General features: G+C 42.9%; 1 protein-coding gene across 1 annotated transcript; it reads left to right on the top strand.

Annotated features, from left to right (window-relative positions):
• The first annotated feature begins 4219 nt into the window (after positions 1 to 4219).
• LOC110305486 (schlafen family member 9) lies at positions 4220 to 16955 on the top strand. The gene is made up of 4 exons (XM_021177483.3): positions 4220 to 5306; positions 8126 to 8260; positions 9992 to 10715; positions 10885 to 16955. Exons 1-4 carry the CDS (start codon positions 4220 to 4222, stop codon positions 11678 to 11680), a joined length of 2742 nt encoding a protein of 913 aa, XP_021033142.2. The 3' UTR covers positions 11681 to 16955.
• The last annotated feature ends 1467 nt before the right edge of the window (positions 16956 to 18422 follow it).

The following is an 18422-nucleotide window of genomic DNA, read 5'->3' on the forward strand; positions in this document are numbered from 1 at the left end:
AGAGACCAAATCACCAAGAACAATCCGAAAGACCAATAAAGCTAAGGTTCAGAATTATTATAGTTTAGTTTATAAGCACATTCTGAGTCTCAAGCTTCCCGGTATTTAGTAGGCTTTCTATTGGTCTCTTCCCGCGGCCAGGAGAGGGCAGGCAAGGAGGAAATCAATGCCACCTCCGTGCGCGCTGGAACTTGGAGCGCGCGCTGGGACCTGGAGCGCAAAGGACTTGGACGTCCGGGCTCCAATTCTTCGCGAGTTGCTTAGAGACCCTCGGATCCCCTTCACCTTCACCGAGGTCTAGCCCATTAAATCTAGGACCTGGTAGCCTGAGCAGCCCAGAAGCCAAGGTGACATCGCTGTGTCTCTCCTGCCTGAAGGCTGGGATATTTTATCAGACTCATGTCATCGTTCCTTTAAAAGTAGGTGCTGGTTCTATGAAGGCTCTACACTCCAATATAGGGGGATGCCAGGACCAGGAATGGGAGTGGGTGGGTTGGGGAGCAGGGGGAGGGGGGTTAATAGGGATTTTCAGAGGGGAAACTAGGAAAGGGGATAACATTTGAAATGTAAATAAAGAAAATATATTAAAAAAAAAAAAGTAGGTGCTGAGTACTGGAGGGGCCTGAGGGTGAAAAGGGGTGATCAGGGTAGGTGAGAGTTGACCAGTTCAGCACAGGAGAAAGGGGATGCAGAGGGGCAAAAGAATGGGGGAGGGAGTCTGTCTCTGTCTCTGTCTGTCTGTCTGTCTGTCTGTCAGTCTCTGTCTGTCTGTGTCTTTCTCACTCTGTCTCTGTCTCTCTGTCTCTCTCCCTCTCGCCCCCCCCCCACCACCACCATCTCTCTTTCTCATTGAGCAAGCTCTCAACAGGAACTCTCTAAACTGGCAGACCCAATTACTCATAGCCTGTGCAAGTTAGAAACTACAAGCTGGGACTTGAGAGATGACTCAGTGGTTAAGACTGCTCTTCCAGAGGTCCTGAGCTCAATTCCCAGTAATCACATGGTGACTCACAACCATCTGTAATAGGATCTGATGCCCTCTTCTGGTGTGTCTGAAGACAGCAACAGTGTATTCTATAAATAAAACAAATTTAAAAAAAAAAAAAAAAGGAAAGAAAAAGAAAGTACAAGCTGAAGATTTGAAATGGCAATGTTGAAAGGGATTCTGCAGATGCCACTGAGCGACCCCTCTCTAAGATTCTGTCTTTAACTGAGCAAGGAGCCAAGAGGCAGAAATAGAATTGCTACTATCTAACCCAGGGTTTATAATCCAGAAGCTATGGAAAAGAGCCTAAGACCCAGGGATTTCAGTTTCCCAACTAGCACACCTTCTAAAGCCTGTTTCCTTTCTGTCCCGGTTCTGCCCAAGGTTGTCAGTCCCAATTTGTTTTGCCCAGTGTACTGCCCCAGCCCTTCTAGTGTCTTCTGTGTTCCACTCTTACTTTCTACACACAGTCATCAGAGGTCTAATCTTTAACCAACTGTTTATATGGTTGTGTAAGGGAGACAAGATCACCTTTCTGCAGGTCTCAGGGAATGGTGCCATTACTATAGACCAGCTGTCCCACAAGCCCCTACAATCCTTCAGCACTGGCAAACATCCTCCAGTACGGCCTTATTCTGGGTCACATGACAGTTTTAGGATTTTACTCCCTTAAAAAAACTCAATTATATACATCTGGAGAGATGGCTCAGCAGTTAAGATCACTTCTTGTTCCTGCAGAAGACCCAGGTTCAATTCCTAGCACCCACATGACAGTGAGCAATTCTCATAATTTTGGTCCCAGGGAATTTGAAGCCTTTTTCTGACCAGGCACCAGGCAGGAGATGTACAGACATACATCTGTAACCTAACCTCTACCAGGCCCACCGCTTGCCTTTCTCCTCTTCTTCACCTTTTCCCAGCTCCTGGACCACCATCATTTTCAAACCTTGGTGCTCAGGATTCTGTTGTTTCAGTCCCTCAGCCTCCTGCTCCATCCTTAAGTTCATTCTGTGCTGGCTCTCTCTCCTCCATGGTATATATTGTTAATATTCCCATCTTAAAGAGAACTTTCAACTTCTCTTTCTCTATATACATTCTCTCTCTCTCTCTCTCTCTCTCTCTCTCTCTCTCTCTCTCTCTCATAAGTCTCTTTAATGGCTTTTTCTGTACCTGGTTTTCATTTCTCAATCCATTATGACAATTCATAGAGTTTTGCTTACTGACATCTATGAGCCAAAGCGTCTGGGGGCCTTTCTTTCTTTCTTTCTTTCTTTCTTTCTTTCTTTCTTTCTTTCTTTTTTTTTAAGATTTATTTATTTATTTCATGTATGTGAGTACACTGTTGCTGTCTTCAGACACACCAGAAGAGGGCATCGGATCCCATTACAGATGGTTGTGAGTCACCATGTGGTTGCTGGAAATTGAACTCAGGATCTCTGGAAGAGCAGTCAGTGCTCTTAACTGCTGATCCATCTCTCCAGCCCTCTCTTTCTTTCTTTCTTTCTTTCTTTCTTTCTTTCTTTCTTTCTTTCTTTCTTTCTTTCTTTCTTCCTTCCTTCCTTCCTTCCTTCCTTCCTTTCTTTCTTTCTTTCTTTCTTTTTTCTTCCTTTCTTTCTTTTCTATTTTATATATGAGCACACTGTCGCTCTCTTCAGACACACCAGAAGAGGGTATCAGATCCCACTGCAGATGGTTGTGAGCCACTATGTGGTTGCTAGGAATTGAACTCAGGACCTCTGGTAGAGCAGTCAGTGCTCTTAACCTCTGAGGGCATCTCTCCATCCCCTTAGGTGCATTTCAAAGTCACCAGTTATGTCATTTCACTAAACACCTCCCCTCCAACACCACCACCCACCTCCAGACAGTGTTTCTCTGTGTAACCTTGGCTGTCCTGGAAATTGTTCTGTAGACCAGGCTGGCCTCGAACTCAGAAATCCTCCTGCCTCTGTCTCCAAAGCACTGGGATTAAAGGCGTGCGCCACCACTGCCTGGCATTTCACTAAATCGTTTAATGAGACTTCCTAATCTCAATGTGCAGCACTTTATATAAACTTTATATAATTTTTTTAGCAGTTTATATACCCAGAGAATCTCAGCAGGTGTCCTTGAGCTCCATGCCGGACACCATACTCCTCTTGCTTTTCTCCCACCTCTGAGTTTTCACGTCCTGTTTGACATCTCCTTCCAGTATATTCTTCCTTCATCCCTTAATTTATTAGAAATATGTTCCAGACTGTGATATCTCACTCCATGGCATGCCCTTGGATTTATTGATTGCTCCTGGTCTTGTACCTTAACGATGCTGGTTTCACCCTGACAATTCTGGTAACTAGGTGACATTGTCTCCTCCTGAGAACATTATTGATCACAGTTTAATAGCGAAATTATTTCAGAAACCCCATTAATATGTTTTCCCTCCTGATGTTTTCCCTCCCTCCAATAAGTTCTACTTTGATGCCCCCTCAAAACAGTTTCTAAAGAGAAAGGACTATTTTTTGTAATTTATCTGTATTTATTTTATACTGAATTTATTCCCGTGCCATGAGTTTTTGTTTCTTCAGTATCTTCTGGGATATCTTTTTCTTCTGTGCTACCTCCTCTTCTGGCTTTGGAACGATCTGTTCCTTCTCAGTGAGGATCATCTCAATGTAGCAGAGGGAGTTCATGTATGGGTTAATCCGGCCATGAGCTCTATAGGTTCATTGACGCATCTTAGATGCCTTGTTCACCTGGATGTGTTCAATAACTAGAGAATCTAGGTCTAAAGCCTTAAGTTCAGCATTCCTCTCTGCATTTTTAAGCATGTGCAGAAAAATTCAGCACTCTTTTTTGGCCCTACTGTTTTACCTGTTAGCACGTACCTACTCTACCATTTTACCGCCGAAGTGGCACACATTGCTCCTTTAAAGTGACATCCTTCAGATACCTAGTGACTTTACATATATGCATACCCTTGATAGCCTAGGCAGTTTTCTCAGTGTTCTTAAAGTGAACATGAAGGTTTGAACCTCTTGAGTTGCATGATTTTGTGGGGGTTTCTGGATCAAGAGTATAGCAAACCATCTTCACAGATCACCTCTGGCTGCTTATAGGAATAGATAAAGGACTATTCTTATCTTACGTGATGATTTATTGCTTTGACAGAATATATTTAGCTCATATTGAATATGTTTCAAATAGTAGATGAGTGAATTGTGTGCATGGGAGAATTAAGTTTTTAGTAAAGTAAACTAAATGTGTGGATTGTTTTGCTATAGGATCAGCATGGAGACCCATCCCTCCTTAGAAGTGAAAGGGTCGTGCCCAGACTTGACCATCTATGCAGGAGAAGTGACTATTGGAGAAGAAGATAGAAATAAAATGGACCCAAAGAAAAGAAAGATGGAGAAGACAAGAATTACAGAGGCTGCTTGTGCTCTGTTAAACTCTGGAGGAGGATTAATTGCTATGCAAATGACTAACAAGAGTGAGCATCCTGTGGAGATGGGACAGGATTTGGAAAAGTCTTTGAGAGAGCTTATTATGTCCTCTAATATACAGGGTTTCTTTGAGACCAAGCAACAACAGGACCAGTTCTACATTTTTGTAAAATCTTGGAGCTGCAGCCCTGAAGATGGTTTCACTAAGCCTCGAATTTGCAGCCTGGGCTCTTCCCTGTATTGTGGATCTTTAACTTCTAAGGTTGCCATGGATTCAAGAGAAGCATTTGACTTTCTGAAGGGCAAGAAGAGATGTGTTAAGTGCAGTCCTACTGATGACAGAGCCAATAAAATTCCAGGAGCCACGTGTCAGAACAGCCTTGTTTCAAATCCAGCTTTTGAAATTTTCCAAAGTAAGAAACTTGAATATGGACAATGCTTGCTTTTTTCTGAATCCACATTTATACAGTTTAAACAATTCTCTACCAAACATGTCCAAGAATATATGAAAAACATAATTCCAGAGTACATCTCCGCATTTGCAAACACCCAGGGAGGCTATCTTTTCATTGGAGTGGATGATAAGAGTATCATCCTGGGATGCCCAAAAGACAACGTTGACCGTGACCCTTTGAAAACTGTGGTAAATGAAACAATATCCAAGTTGCCAGTTTTCCATTTTTGTTCATCTAAAGACAAGGACAAGGTGTCTTATGAGACCAGAGTCATAGATGTGTTTCAAGAGGGAAATTTGTATGGTTATCTCTGTGTGATCAAAGTAGAGCCATTCTGCTGTGCAGTGTTCTCAGAGGCTCCCATTTCATGGATGGTAGACAAGGAGAAAGGTGTCTACAGACTGAACACTGAGGAATGGGTACATATGATGGTGGATGTTGACCCAGGTAAGAGGAAAGAGGTTTTCCTTCTCTGTCCTTTCCCTCTTTTGAGAGCCTCTGTATCCTTCACACTCTGGAAATCTGAGTTCATTACACCCACTGAAGTTGGCTTTTTCTGCTTTTTGTTTTGGTTGGTTGGTTTCAAGACAATGTTTCTCTGTGTAGCCTTGGCTCTTGTGAAATTTGCTCTGTAGACAACTGGACTCAAGTTCACAGAGATCTACCTGTCTCTCCTCCCAAGTACTGGGATTAAAGGCCTATGCCACCACCATCTGGCATATATTGCTTTTTCTATCCTAATACTGAAAGGGTTTTGTGGCAAAAGAGGAGGGCCAAGGAATGCTACAAAAACCACAGCATGCAAACCTTGGGGGTGGTATGCAAATGATTTGTCTGTGAGTGGGGTTGGAAAAGAGAGACACCAGGCCATGATGGTGAAAGCTTTATAAAAGGAATTGAGCACACAAATATTGAACATACATAATCATGGCAATGGTGGAAATGTCTGTTAGTGATGACAGTGCTGCTGCCACTGAATCACTGAGTGGGGAGGGGTGATGGGAGCACCTGGGTGGGGGATGGGAGCATCTGGATCTGGAATGTCGGAGGTTCTATTGGCTAGCAATGGTTTCAGCTTGGTATGAATACTGGTTGCTAGCTTAATCAATCTACTTTAGACTTTAAGTAATTTCCCCTTTAGAAATGATTGCTTGTTGCTAGGAGTGGAGAGGCTATTTGCCTAGAGAATTGTGATTGTTACCAGGGTGACATGGCTCCTGGAACAACTTAGATTTTTTTCCCAGTACATGATTTGATTCAGAGGGCAAATTAATCATAAAATGCAATCTGAAAGTAAAATGCAGTTCTTATTGCTTAGATGAACCCTAAAGCTGGGCCCTTCAGCACTTAGCATGGTTGGAAGAAAAACCCAAAGTGATTGGAGAAGAAAAAAGCCCATTAACATTGCAGAAGGCAAAGGAGGAATTCACCTGGAATTGTCTCCAGAGCAAACATCTCTGTTCTTTGAGTTTGGCTGGACACCCAGAAAGACTTAGAAGACCCTGGAGCAAGCAACCACTTCATGGGGAATGAATATAAGAAAACAGAGGAAAGAGAAAGGAGGGTCTTTAAACTGAAGGGTGTTTAAGACAGCATGGAAAAGGAGCTTTTCTCTTCTGGGATGTGGGTGGAGTAGAAAGGTCAGCTGGGTGCTTTCTCTGGCTCTCTGAGCTATCAGGATTTCATCACAGTGCCTGGCTACTAAGTTGTCATTTGGTAAAACAAGCATTAGGGATTTTGTTTTTAAAACAACTGATTAATATTTGATTAGAGATTTTTTTTTAATTTGTTGCTGTAGAATCATACAGAAGAAGTTGCTAAATCAGGGTGCAATTAGTAATAGCAGGAAAATGAGAAGCAGGGGTCAGGCAGGGCAGTTATCCACCTCCCTATCTCAGGTTCTCAAAAGGCCCAGGGGCTAGAGTCATCAAGTTGTTCATTACATTTTTGGAGAATTGTTTGAAGTTGTTGGATTTTGTTTTTTACTATAACTGATTGATTGACACAGAAGCAGCACTCCTCTTGGAGGAAGAGGCATTTCAGCTAGAAGATCATCCAGTGCCCATCAGTTTGGGAGAACATCCAGGGAGCCAGGGTGGGTTGATGAGGAGAACCAGTTGATAGAGAGGGAGAAGGGAAGACCAAGGAGCTAGAGGAGGAGAAGGAGCTGTGGGTGGAAGCCAGCAAAGCAGGGCTTGTTAGCGGGATGAAAAGCAATGGAGGAATCATTTTGTTCAGACTTCAAAGCTAGAAGGAGCTGAGTTGGGGAACAGGAGGAACAGAGAGAAGACTTGGAGCAGAGGTAAGAAAAAACTTTGATATAGGGACTCTCCATTTCCATGATCACTGGCAGTAGTTGTAAAGGATGGTTTGCCTTTTGATGGAATTGTCACCCACCATTATTGTAACTTGAACCATCTGTCCCTTAGTGCCGGTAGTGTTTTATAAAATTCAATGCACTGACATACAGTGTATACATATTTATTCACTGCTAACAAGCTCATGCCTATCAAACCCTCAATTATCTTCAGGTTGTAGGCTCAGCTTTATACTACCCAGGGCAAGCTACCAACCACTACACCTTCACTTTCTTTAATTTTTTTAAGTATGTGAACTTTTTCTTGCATGTATGTATTTGCACCGTGTGCTCATGAAGCGTGAAGAGACCAAAAGAGATCATTGGATCCTCAGAACTGGAGCTATGAATGATTGTGAACCACCATGTGGGTGCTGGTAACCAAACCCTGGTCCTCTCCAAGATGAGCCCATGCTCTTGAATTCTGAGCCATCTCTCCATTCCCAACATTCACTTTCTGTGTCCAGCTTCCTGCTACCCGAAATATTTGACACGTTTATCTTTCAAAGCTGTCTCCTACCCTGGAACTGTAGCAGGCTGGCACCAGGATCCCTGATCTGAGATTCTTACTGTCAGTATCTCAGGGTACCAACCAGCTTAGTACCAACCAGTGGGTCTCAATCAAGGTGCCAGCCAGAGAATTGACAAAATGGCCCTCCTCTCCACCACTTACCCAGGATGCCAGAGGGGTCCCTGCTTCCCCAGATCCTCCAATTGGATTTGAAGCTTTTGATGATGGTGCCTTTCTCACATGGGTAGGACTTCTGGTCTCTTTACCAGGGCTGCTTATATTACCTTCTGGATCAAGTTTCAGCTTCCTTTCTTTGTGCTTTCTGATGTCCTTAACACACACACAATAGAGCCTATGCTCTTTGTTGTTCTAACTCTTTTCATTTACTGTGTCACACAGAGGCAGCTTCCAAAAATCTATCTAAAGATTTTGAATGTCAGCTGAATCTATCCAACAGCCCTCCACACTGCAGACCAGTGTATTCTAAAAAGGGACTGGAACATAAAGTCGACCTGCAGCAGCATTTATTTCAAGGTAAGAACGGATTTTTTTTTACCATTAAGAGAAAGAGACCATTTAATAACTTTGGTTAAAAAGAAGTTATGGAGTAGCAGTGAGATAAACTTCTTGGAAATGAGATGACCTTGAACTCATCTAGCATGGAGCTACCAAAGTCTGATAGTTAAATATGCAGAGGCCCAGTTCCCTACCAGAGATTTAAAAGATATCATTCCAGCAGCAGGACCTAAGCATATGCACTTGAAGCCGCTTCTAAGGAGTTCTGATCCTGTGTCTGGAACTCATTGACCCGTCCAGTCACAGCAAAAGCCTTGCATGGGAACCACAGTGATGGAATTGGCCATTTAATCAGCTTTTAAGGATGGGGAGAAAAACATAAACATTTATATGGCAGATAAGAGGCCACCCAGGAGCCATTAGTCATTTGTCTTGAAAGAAAGTAGTGAGACAGAGGCACCAGGGTCTAACTTGGTACAAAGTAATTATTTCAGACCATGTATAATGTTAGACTTTAGCTAGGTTTTGTCAAAAAAATTGCTATTTAGAAAAGATTCATGTTTCTCAAGGTAGGAAATAGCTTCTTTAAGTTAATTCATACTTTGAACATACCTGAGATCTATTAATCAAATCTGATACAGAGACATCCTATGTATGGTATAAGCATTGATTAGTGCCCTGGAAATTAATATTTAAAAGGATCTTAGGTTTGCTTTCAGAATTAATTTATCTGAACCTCTTATTATTATTAACTTATCACAATTGTTTTTGAACTTTCCACAAAGGAATCTGATGCAAGAATGGCTGCATTATTAAAATACTTCTTTAGGCTCAAAAAACTCCATATCGGTTAGCACAGATCTCTCTTAAGATAACAGGAGGACAACTTTCCATCAGCTTGGAGGGATATGACTGAATGAGGATATATACAGATGAAATTTCTCCTACTTGTCTCTTGTAAACTACACATTTTTATTTTTCAAATTTTTATCTTTATTGAGAATAGAGTTCTTTGTTTTGTTTGTTTGTTTTTTTGGTTTGGGTTTTTTTTTTTTTTTTTTTTTTTGAGACAGGGTTTCTCTGTGTAGCCCTGGCTGTCCTGGAACTCACTCTATAGATCAGGCTGGCCTCGAATTCAGAAATCCACCTGCCTCTGCCTCTCAAGTGCTGGGATTGAAGGAGTGCGCCAATATTCTAATCATGATTTCTCCTCCTTCATCTGCACCAAGATCTTTCCCTACCTCCTACGTGCCATACTCAACTGGACACTCTTCTATCCTCTCTCTCGTTAGAAAACAAACAGGCCGCAAAAACAAAGCAGAATAGAACAAACGGGGGAGGGAGGAGCAGGAAAGAAACCTAAAAAAAAAGAACAAGAAACACATATGTAGCAGATACACTCTCTCTCACACACACACATCCAACAAGAACACAAAATCAGAAACAATAATAAATAAGGAAAGGATATGTAAGGTGTGTATGTGAGTGTATGTGTGTGTGTGTATGTATATGTATGTATGTATATATAGATATAGATATAGATATAGATATAGATATAGATATAGATATAGATATAGATATAGATATAGATATCCAGACAAAGCATATGAGTCAAAATATTCCAAATATACCATTGAGATTGTTATATATTGGCCACCTACTTATTTCTGCATTTTAAACGTAATTTGTGAGTTGTTTGAAACAATGCAAATATTTATTTGAATTCTTGTCCATTGTTTTCATGTCCAGTGTCACCAGACCATTTAAAGTATACTCCCGAAGCACTGTGGAGTGAGCTGTGTTTCGAGCATGAGGGACTAGAGGATTTAGTAAAGCAGCAAATACGTTCTTTCTCCTGTGGTTTGCTGATCCTCTCTAGAAGCTGGGCTGTGGACCTGAACCTGGAAGAGAAGCAGGAAGTCATCTGTGATGCTCTGCTGATTGCAGAGAATAGCCCCCCGATCCTCTACACCATCCTTGGGGAGCAGGATGAGCAGGGTCAGGACTACTGCACCCGAACTGCCTTTACTCTGAAGCAGAAGCTGGTAAACACTGGTGGCTACACTGGGAGAGTATGTGTCATGACCAAGGTTCTCTGCCTGAGCTCTCAGAACAATAACAAGACCAATGGGGGCTCAGTCTCTCCTATTATATACCCAAGCTCCTATAACCTTACAAACATCCAGGAAATGCAGGACTTGCTACAGGCCCTTGTGATTGTCTTGCTCAACTTCAGGTCTTTCTTGAGCGACCAGCTTGGCTGTGAAATTTTGAATCTTCTCACAGCCCAACAGTATGAGATACTCTCAAAAAGTCTCCGCAAAACCAGAGAACTATTTGTGCATGGCTTGCCGGGCTCAGGGAAGACAATCATAGCCATGAGAATCATGGAAAAGATCAGAAACACATTCCACTGTGAAACAGATAAAATCCTCTACATCTGTGAAAATCAACCATTGAGGGACTTCATCCAGTAAGTGTTTGGATCTTCATCTCTGTGTTTTCAACCTAAGATGAACTTTTCCATTATGTTACCCTGGTTCTTGGGAACTAGTCAGTCAAATGATCTGAGATAGCAGTTCTGTGTTGCTAGGAATATAACATAGTCAGAGAAATACCTAATGTCTTTTTCACTGTTACAGGGCAAAAAATATCTGCCAGGCAGTGACCCGGAAAACCTTCATGAAAGAATACTTTGAGACAAACAGGATCCAACACATCATTGTTGATGAAGCCCAGAATTTCTGCACTGAGGATGGGAACTGGTATGAGAAGGCAAAAGGAATCACTCGAAGAATGAAATGTTGTCCTGGAATTCTCTGGATCTTTCTGGACTATTTTCAGACCAGTCACTTGAAGAAGAGTGGCCTCCCAAATTTCTTATGCCAGTTTCCGAAGGAAGAACTCACACAAGTGGTACGAAATGCAGATAAAATAGCTGAGTTCCTACAACAAGAGTTGCGAAAAATCAGAGATAACCCTCCATTCAACATCCCTCAAGGGTCCCTAAGCATGTTCCATGGATTTTACTGGGCTCATGGTGTATCAGGCACCCATGAGATCACATACTTGACTTTGGAAAAGATGGTAAGCTATGTAGCAGATAAGTGTGATGTTTTCTTCAGTAAAGGCTATTCTCCCCAAGATATTGCAGTGCTTTTCAGCACAGACAGGGAAAAGAAAGCCTATGAGCATATGTTCCTGAGAGAAATGAGGAAGAGGAAGAGAGCATCTCAGATGAATGACGAGTCTATCTGTCATTCTAACATGTTTGACAGCATCCGTCGATTCTCGGGACTGGAAAGAAGCATTGTGTTTGGTATCAATCCCATTGCAACTGAGCAGCCCATTTCCCACAACCTATTGCTCTGCCTGGCTTCCAGAGCAATGAAACATCTGTATATCCTGTATCTTTCAACTCCTGAGGGGCAGAGCTAAACAGTGGCATGCTGAATGGGATGTATGAGGTCCTAGGTACAATCACTGATGACGAGAAAGTAAATTCAAGCTGAGGTCCTTCAGGACAAGAAGAAAGATAGAACCTTGTTCTGTAGTTTTGGAAAATGTAGGAAAAAAATTACCAATGTGTATATTGTAACTAATTGAGGCTGAAAACAAAGCTGGAGAGAAGGCTGGCAAGGCAATGTACACATGACATAGGCTATGGGAATATTGAGCCCATAAGGACTGAAACCAAAGATGAAGACAACTCAATACAGTATGTCATATCCAATTCTTAAAACAGACTTCCATTTTAAATTGGTAAATACATTTATGAAAATATTGTATAAGGATGAAGAAAAAGACTAAAAACACAATATTAAGTAGCACTGGGGTCTGTTCCTGGAGCTGATCCTGTGCCACAGTGCTCCATCCCCAAATACCACTGGGAAAGAACTGGCCTCCCACAAGTGTGGACAAGCCTGTGAGCGCAGGTAAGTCCACCACTTCTGCTCAGAGGTACGCACCTGGAACCCTCAGGACACAGGAACCAGATGATGAGAGACAACAGCAAGAACATAAGCAACAGACACCAAGGCCACTTGGCATCATCAGAACCCAGTTCTCCAACCACAGTGAGCCATGGGGACCCCACACACCAGAAAAGCAAGACTCTGATTTAAAATCAGATCTCAAAAAATAAAATAAAAATAAAAATAAAATAAAATCAGATCTCATGATGATGATAGAGAACTTTAAGAAGAACATAAAAACTCCCTTAAAGAAATGTAGGGGCTGAAGGGATGGCTAGCACTTATAAGCACTAACTGTTCTTCCAGAGGTCCTGAGATCAATTCCCAGCAACCACATGGTGGCTCACAACCATCTGTAATGGGGATCTGGTGCCCTCTTCTTGTGTGTCTGAAGACTGAGACACATACATGAAATATATATATATATATATATATTTTTTTTTTAAAGAAAGTCTTTAAAAATAAATAAATAAATGTGGGAGAACACAGGTAAACACGTAGAAGTCCTAAAAGAGGAAACACAAAAATCCCTTAAAGAATTGCAGCAAAACATAACCAAACATTTGAAGGAATTGAACAAAACCATCCCAGATCTAAAAATGGAAATAGAAACAATAAAGAAACCACAAAGGTGCCACAGACCCTCTGGGCCCCTTTGTCTGCGTGGAATGGGTCTCTACTCGCAGGCGGGCAAAGTGTAGGATGAATGACAAACAGATGCACACAGGAGAGGCAATGTGGAATCTGAATGCAATGTCAAATCGAGCATCAGACTTTTTATACAGAAGACAATAAGGAAGTTGGGTGACATACCCGCAAGGTACAAATGAGGTAACCGGATGCTTAATGACTCTTACACAGAACAGAGGAATGAAAACACAAAGACTGGCAGGAACTGGGCAATAAAATAACTGAGACAAAGTCAGCCCTATCTAAGGTCAGCTATAGTCTTAGAAGCCAGGTGTGAGGTCTTTACACTCCTAGGACAAGGGCTTTTACACCCAAGTCATGGTTCTAACTAGGGAGTTCCGTTCTAGCTAACCATCTCATGAATAATGCAATACTCTAAAATCACAGCCCGATCTACTTCCTAAACCATTGTAAATTCCTGTATATGGGAGCGACTTGGCTTTTATTGATAGTGTAATACCAAAGGCTATTCTGAATGTCACTGTCTAGCTCAAGGATGTTCTAGGACTGTTGGAACACTGGTGGAAGGCTTTAGCTATGTCAGAATTCAATCTTAAAAGGCATTTATAATAAAGAGAGCACGTGGATCCATCCACTAGACTAACGCAGGAATGGAAAATTAATGTATGGGTTAGAGAGAATGCCAGACTCCAGGAGCAAATTTCTGTGAAACTCTTTTTGCTTCATGAGCAGCTTCTAGGCATCCCTGCCTGACAAGCTGACTCGACCAGAGTGCCGTGGCACAAAGGGAGACAACCCTGGAGATAAAAAACCTAGGAATGAAATCAGGAGTCATAGATGCAAGCATCACCAACAGAATACTAGAGATAGAGGAGAGAATCTCAGGTGCAGAAGATAACATAGAAAACATCCAGTGGGGAAAAAGACAGAATTTCCAACAAATGATGCTGGTTATACTGGCTGTCAACAAGTAGAAGAATGCAAATTGATCCATTCTTATCTCCCTGTACAAAGCTCGAGTCCTAGTGGATCAAGGACCTCCAAATCAAACCAGATACACTGAATCTAATAGAAGAGAAAGGGGGAAACAATCTGGAACACATGGGCACAGGGGAAAAGTTCCTGAACAGAACACCAATGTCTTATGCCCTAAGATCAAGAATCAACAAATGGGACCTCATAAAATTGCAAAGCTTCTGTAAGGCAAAGGACACTATCAATAGGACAAAACGGCAATCAACAGATTGGAAAAAGATCTTTACCAATCTCATATCCAGTAGAGGGCTAATTGTGGGGTTGTGAGTATTGGGGAAAGAGAGGAGTGGGAGAGAATCCATGCCCCACCAGAGTTCTGGTGCTCTAGGCAGTTGGACACGGGAGGACTGCCAGATGTTTTCCATGCAGCCCCAGGGTAAGCATCTGGCTGTGTTAGGCCACTGACCCCACACGGTGGGTGGTGGACAGAAGCAGCCCCAGGTACCACTTTCTCAGCCACCAGCATCCACGTTGGATACTGCAGAGGAGCTGAGAACAGAATAGGGGCCCCAGAGTCGCACTCGACCCTGCGGAGGAAGGGAAGAGAGGGAAAGAGGAGAGGCAGCCCTGGGTGGTTCCCACACAGGCGAGAGTCCTTAGTCCAGTCCGTGGCTGCAGTGTAGGAAGGCCTTGTGTCTGGCGGTTAGATGTAGCTCATTAGGAGAAAGCCAATACCATCGTTCAAGCACCACGAGCCTTCATGATCAGAGACAGTCTATGGTTTCAGAGCTTTATTGTAGAAAGACAGGGGGGAAGAGAGAAGATAGAAAGAGAGAGGGAGAGGCTGGCCATGGCCATGTGGAGAGAAGGGGGAAGAGAGAGAGAGAGAGAGAGAGAGAGAGAAGGAAGGCTAGAGAGTAAGAGAGGTAAAAGCTTAGAGAGAGTGAGGTGGAGCCAAGCAGCCCGTCTTAAAGTGGGCTGGGATATCTTGCTGTTGCTAGGTAACTGTGAGGAGGAGTCTAGCCAGAATGCCAGAAGCTTGGGACATTGTCTATGTGACTGATAGCCACATGCCTCTCCTGTGGGGGTAGTAACTTCAACAGGAGCCAGGGGTCCAGGAGACATGATCGAATGCCTTCTGTCCCATGTAGGTGGAAATTACCACCCACTGGGTCCCACCAGGGTTCAAGACCTAAGTTCAACTGGAGAGCAGGCAGTCTGTGCATAGCCCATTGACCCACAGCTAATATCCAATATATACAAAGAACTCAAGAAGTTAGACTCTAGAGAACTAAATAACCCTACTTAAAAATGGGGAACAGAGCTAAACAGAGAATTCTCAACCTAGGAAATTCAAATGGCTGAGAAGTACCTAAAGAAATGTTCAACATCCTTAGTCATCAGGGAAATGCAAATCAAAACAACCCTGAGATTCTACCTCACACCAGTCAGAATGGCTAAGATCAAAACTCAGGTGACAGCAAATGCTGGTGAGGATGTGGAAAAAGAAGAACACTCCTCCATTGCTGGTGGGACTGCAAACTGGTACGACCACTCTGAAAATCAGTCTGGCCATTCCTCAGAAAATTGGACCAATTATACCACTCCTGGCCATATACACAGAAGATGTTCCAACATGTAATAAGAACACATGCTCCACTATGTTCATATCAGCCATATTTATAATAGCCAGAAGCTGGAAACAACCCTGATGTCCCTCAGTAGAGGATTGGATACAGAAAATGTGGTACATTTACACAATGGAGTACTACTCAGCTATTAAAACCAATCACTTCATTATTTAGAAGGCAAATGGATAGAACTTGAGAATATCATCCTTAGTGAGGTAACTCAGTCACAAAAGAACACAAATGGGATTACTCACTGATAAGTCGATATTAGCCCAAAAGTTTAGAATATCCAATATTTCAATTCACAGACCATATGAAGCCTAAGAAGAAGGAAGACCAAACTATGGATGGTTCAGTGTTTCTTAGAAGGGTGAACCTATTACTTGCAGGAGAAAATATGGAGACAAAGTATGGAGCAGAGACTGAAGGAAAAGCCATCCAGGGACTGCCCCACCTGGGGATCCATCCCATATACAGCCACCAAACCCAGATGATATTGTGGATGCCAGAAAGTGCTTACTGATGGAAGCCTGATATGGCTGTCTCCTGAGAGACTCTGCCAGAGCCTGACAAATACAGAGGAGGAAGATTGGAGCCAACCATTGGACTGAGCAAGGGGATCCCTGATGGAGGAGTTGTAGAAGGGACTGAAGGAGCTGAGGGGGTTTGCAGCCCCCACAGAGGAAGCAACAGTGTTAACAGGCCAGACCCCCCAGAGCTCCTGAGGACTGTATCACCAACCAAAGAATACACATGGAGGGACCCAGGGTACAGGACGCATATGTGGCAGAGGTTGGTCTTGTTGGAGGGACATCAGGTGGGAAGAGAGGTCCTTGGGCCTGAGTGTGTTTGAAGCCCCAGTGTAGGGGAATGCCAGGGTTGGGAAATGAGGCAGCACCCTCAAAGAGGCAGGGGGAGGGGATAAGGGGTTTCCGAATGGGACACCTGGAAAAGTGAAAACATTTGAAATATAAATAAACAAATATCCAATACAAAAAAAGAAAGAAAGAAAAAATATGGGTTGATGAGATGGCTCAGCAGGTAAGAACACTGAGTGCTCTTCTGAAGGTTCTGAGTTCAAATCCCAGCAACCACATGGTGGCTTACAAACACCTATAATAAGATCTGACACTCTCTTCTGGTGCGTTTGAAGAGGGCTACATTGGTCTTATGAATAATAATAAATAAATCTTTTTTAAAATACTTAAAGAAAAAAATATTTTTGAATTTGTCTTTAAGGTCTATGTTTAGAAGAGAGGAAGACAAACTGACTCAAAAATGGAATTTGATATTTTGCTTTTTTGTTTTTAGATAGATCCTCCTATAGCTCAGGCTGGTCTCATACTCACTACGAAGTTGAGGTTGTCCTCCAATGCCTAACCTTCTTGCTTTACCTCCTAATTTCTAGGAGTATAGACCTTATAGACCTTCATAACACACTCAGAAACCTCAACTATTTAAATAAAAAATGTTTTTACTAACCTGAAATCATTGCTTTGTCCTTTTGGCTTTAAAGGTTCATTACCAGTTTTCAGAAAGAATAGCCTGAAAACATTTTGTGTTTCAAAGTCACGATGGATTAACTTTGGTTAAAAAACCTTAAAAGGCCAGGAGGTGGTGGCACACACCTTTAATCCCAGCACTTGGGAGGCAGAGGCAGGCAGATTTCTGAGTTCGAGGCCAGCCTAGTCTACAAAGTGAGTTCCAGGACAGCCAGAGCTATACAGAAAAGTTCCAGCTTTCTGCAACCTTGGAGGCAGCCAGATTAAGAGGGCAATGAAAGGTGAGTGCACTTGAATTCAGCAGTGTCCTTGCAGCTCTGTTCTTTGTACCACTGGAGGTTTAAAGGAAGAAGAAGAGGAAGGAGGAGGTGGGGAGGAGAATGAGGAGGAGAAGAGGAAGAAGAAGAGGAAAAAGAAAAGGAAGAGGGGGAGGAGGAAGAAGAAGGAGAAGGAGAAGAAGAAGAAGAAGAAGAAGAAGAAGAAGAAGAAGAAGAAGAAGAAGAAGAAGAAGAAGAAGAAGAAGAAGAAGAAGAAGAAGAAGAAGAAGCCATTCTCAGTTCTCTATGTACTTGTAATTGTAGGTTAAGATGTAAGCACTCTCAGCTACTGCTACAACATTGTTAGTCCCTCTGAACAAGAATAAGACCACTACCTCAGTTTTTAAGGCAAGTTTGAAGCAAGCTTTATTAAATATGGCCAGGTCCATGCTTGGGATTCCCAGAGAGTGATTGTAAATTACATTAGGCAGGGGCTTATAAAGGCCCTGTCAGGCTTGATTATGTTGGTGCTGCATATGCAGCCCCTTCTGCAATGCAACTGCCACTGTTGCTGCTGCCATCTCATGGGACAGCAGGGACAGCTGGCAAGGGGAGGGGAGGGAACCACTCCCTTGAAGTGTATGCTATCTGGGCTATTGTGGATCCTCCTGGTCAGCTTCAGGCTGAGCATCTCCTGTCCTAGCCAGAGCATGGGCATGCCTGGTGCACACAAGCATGCCCCTGTCTCCCACTCTGTGAACCAGCCCGGGTTGGAAATGGAGCAAATCAAATCTCCCGTGCTGATCAGGAGTGGGATTGCTATAAAGAGCCATCTACTTTCTTTATATTATTTCCTACAATGCCAATCCCTAGAGCCAATTCCTAGAGCCTCTCCCCAGCTCCTAAGTCTGATGTTCTCCATTTCATTCTCAGTTTTTTCCCTGGGGAATCAGCCCTGCTTGCCCATAGTCTGCAGCCTAGAGCTGGGGCTACTCTGTTTCCATATTCATTTGGCCTGTTTGCACAGCCTGAGCACCCACAAGATTATTCTGTGGCACTGGCCTGAAGCTACCCTAACACACTTGCTTTCTGCCCTCCCCCGCCCCCACCACGCCCTCAAGTCACTGCTGTCAGCCCTTTGATTTCTTTCCATTCTGGTCCACATCGACTCTAAGCCATGTGTACACTAG

This window comes from Mus caroli, unplaced genomic scaffold (assembly GCF_978045245.1).
Source record: "Mus caroli unplaced genomic scaffold, Mus_caroli_1 scaffold_13, whole genome shotgun sequence".
Lineage (NCBI taxonomy): Eukaryota > Metazoa > Chordata > Mammalia > Rodentia > Muridae > Mus > Mus caroli.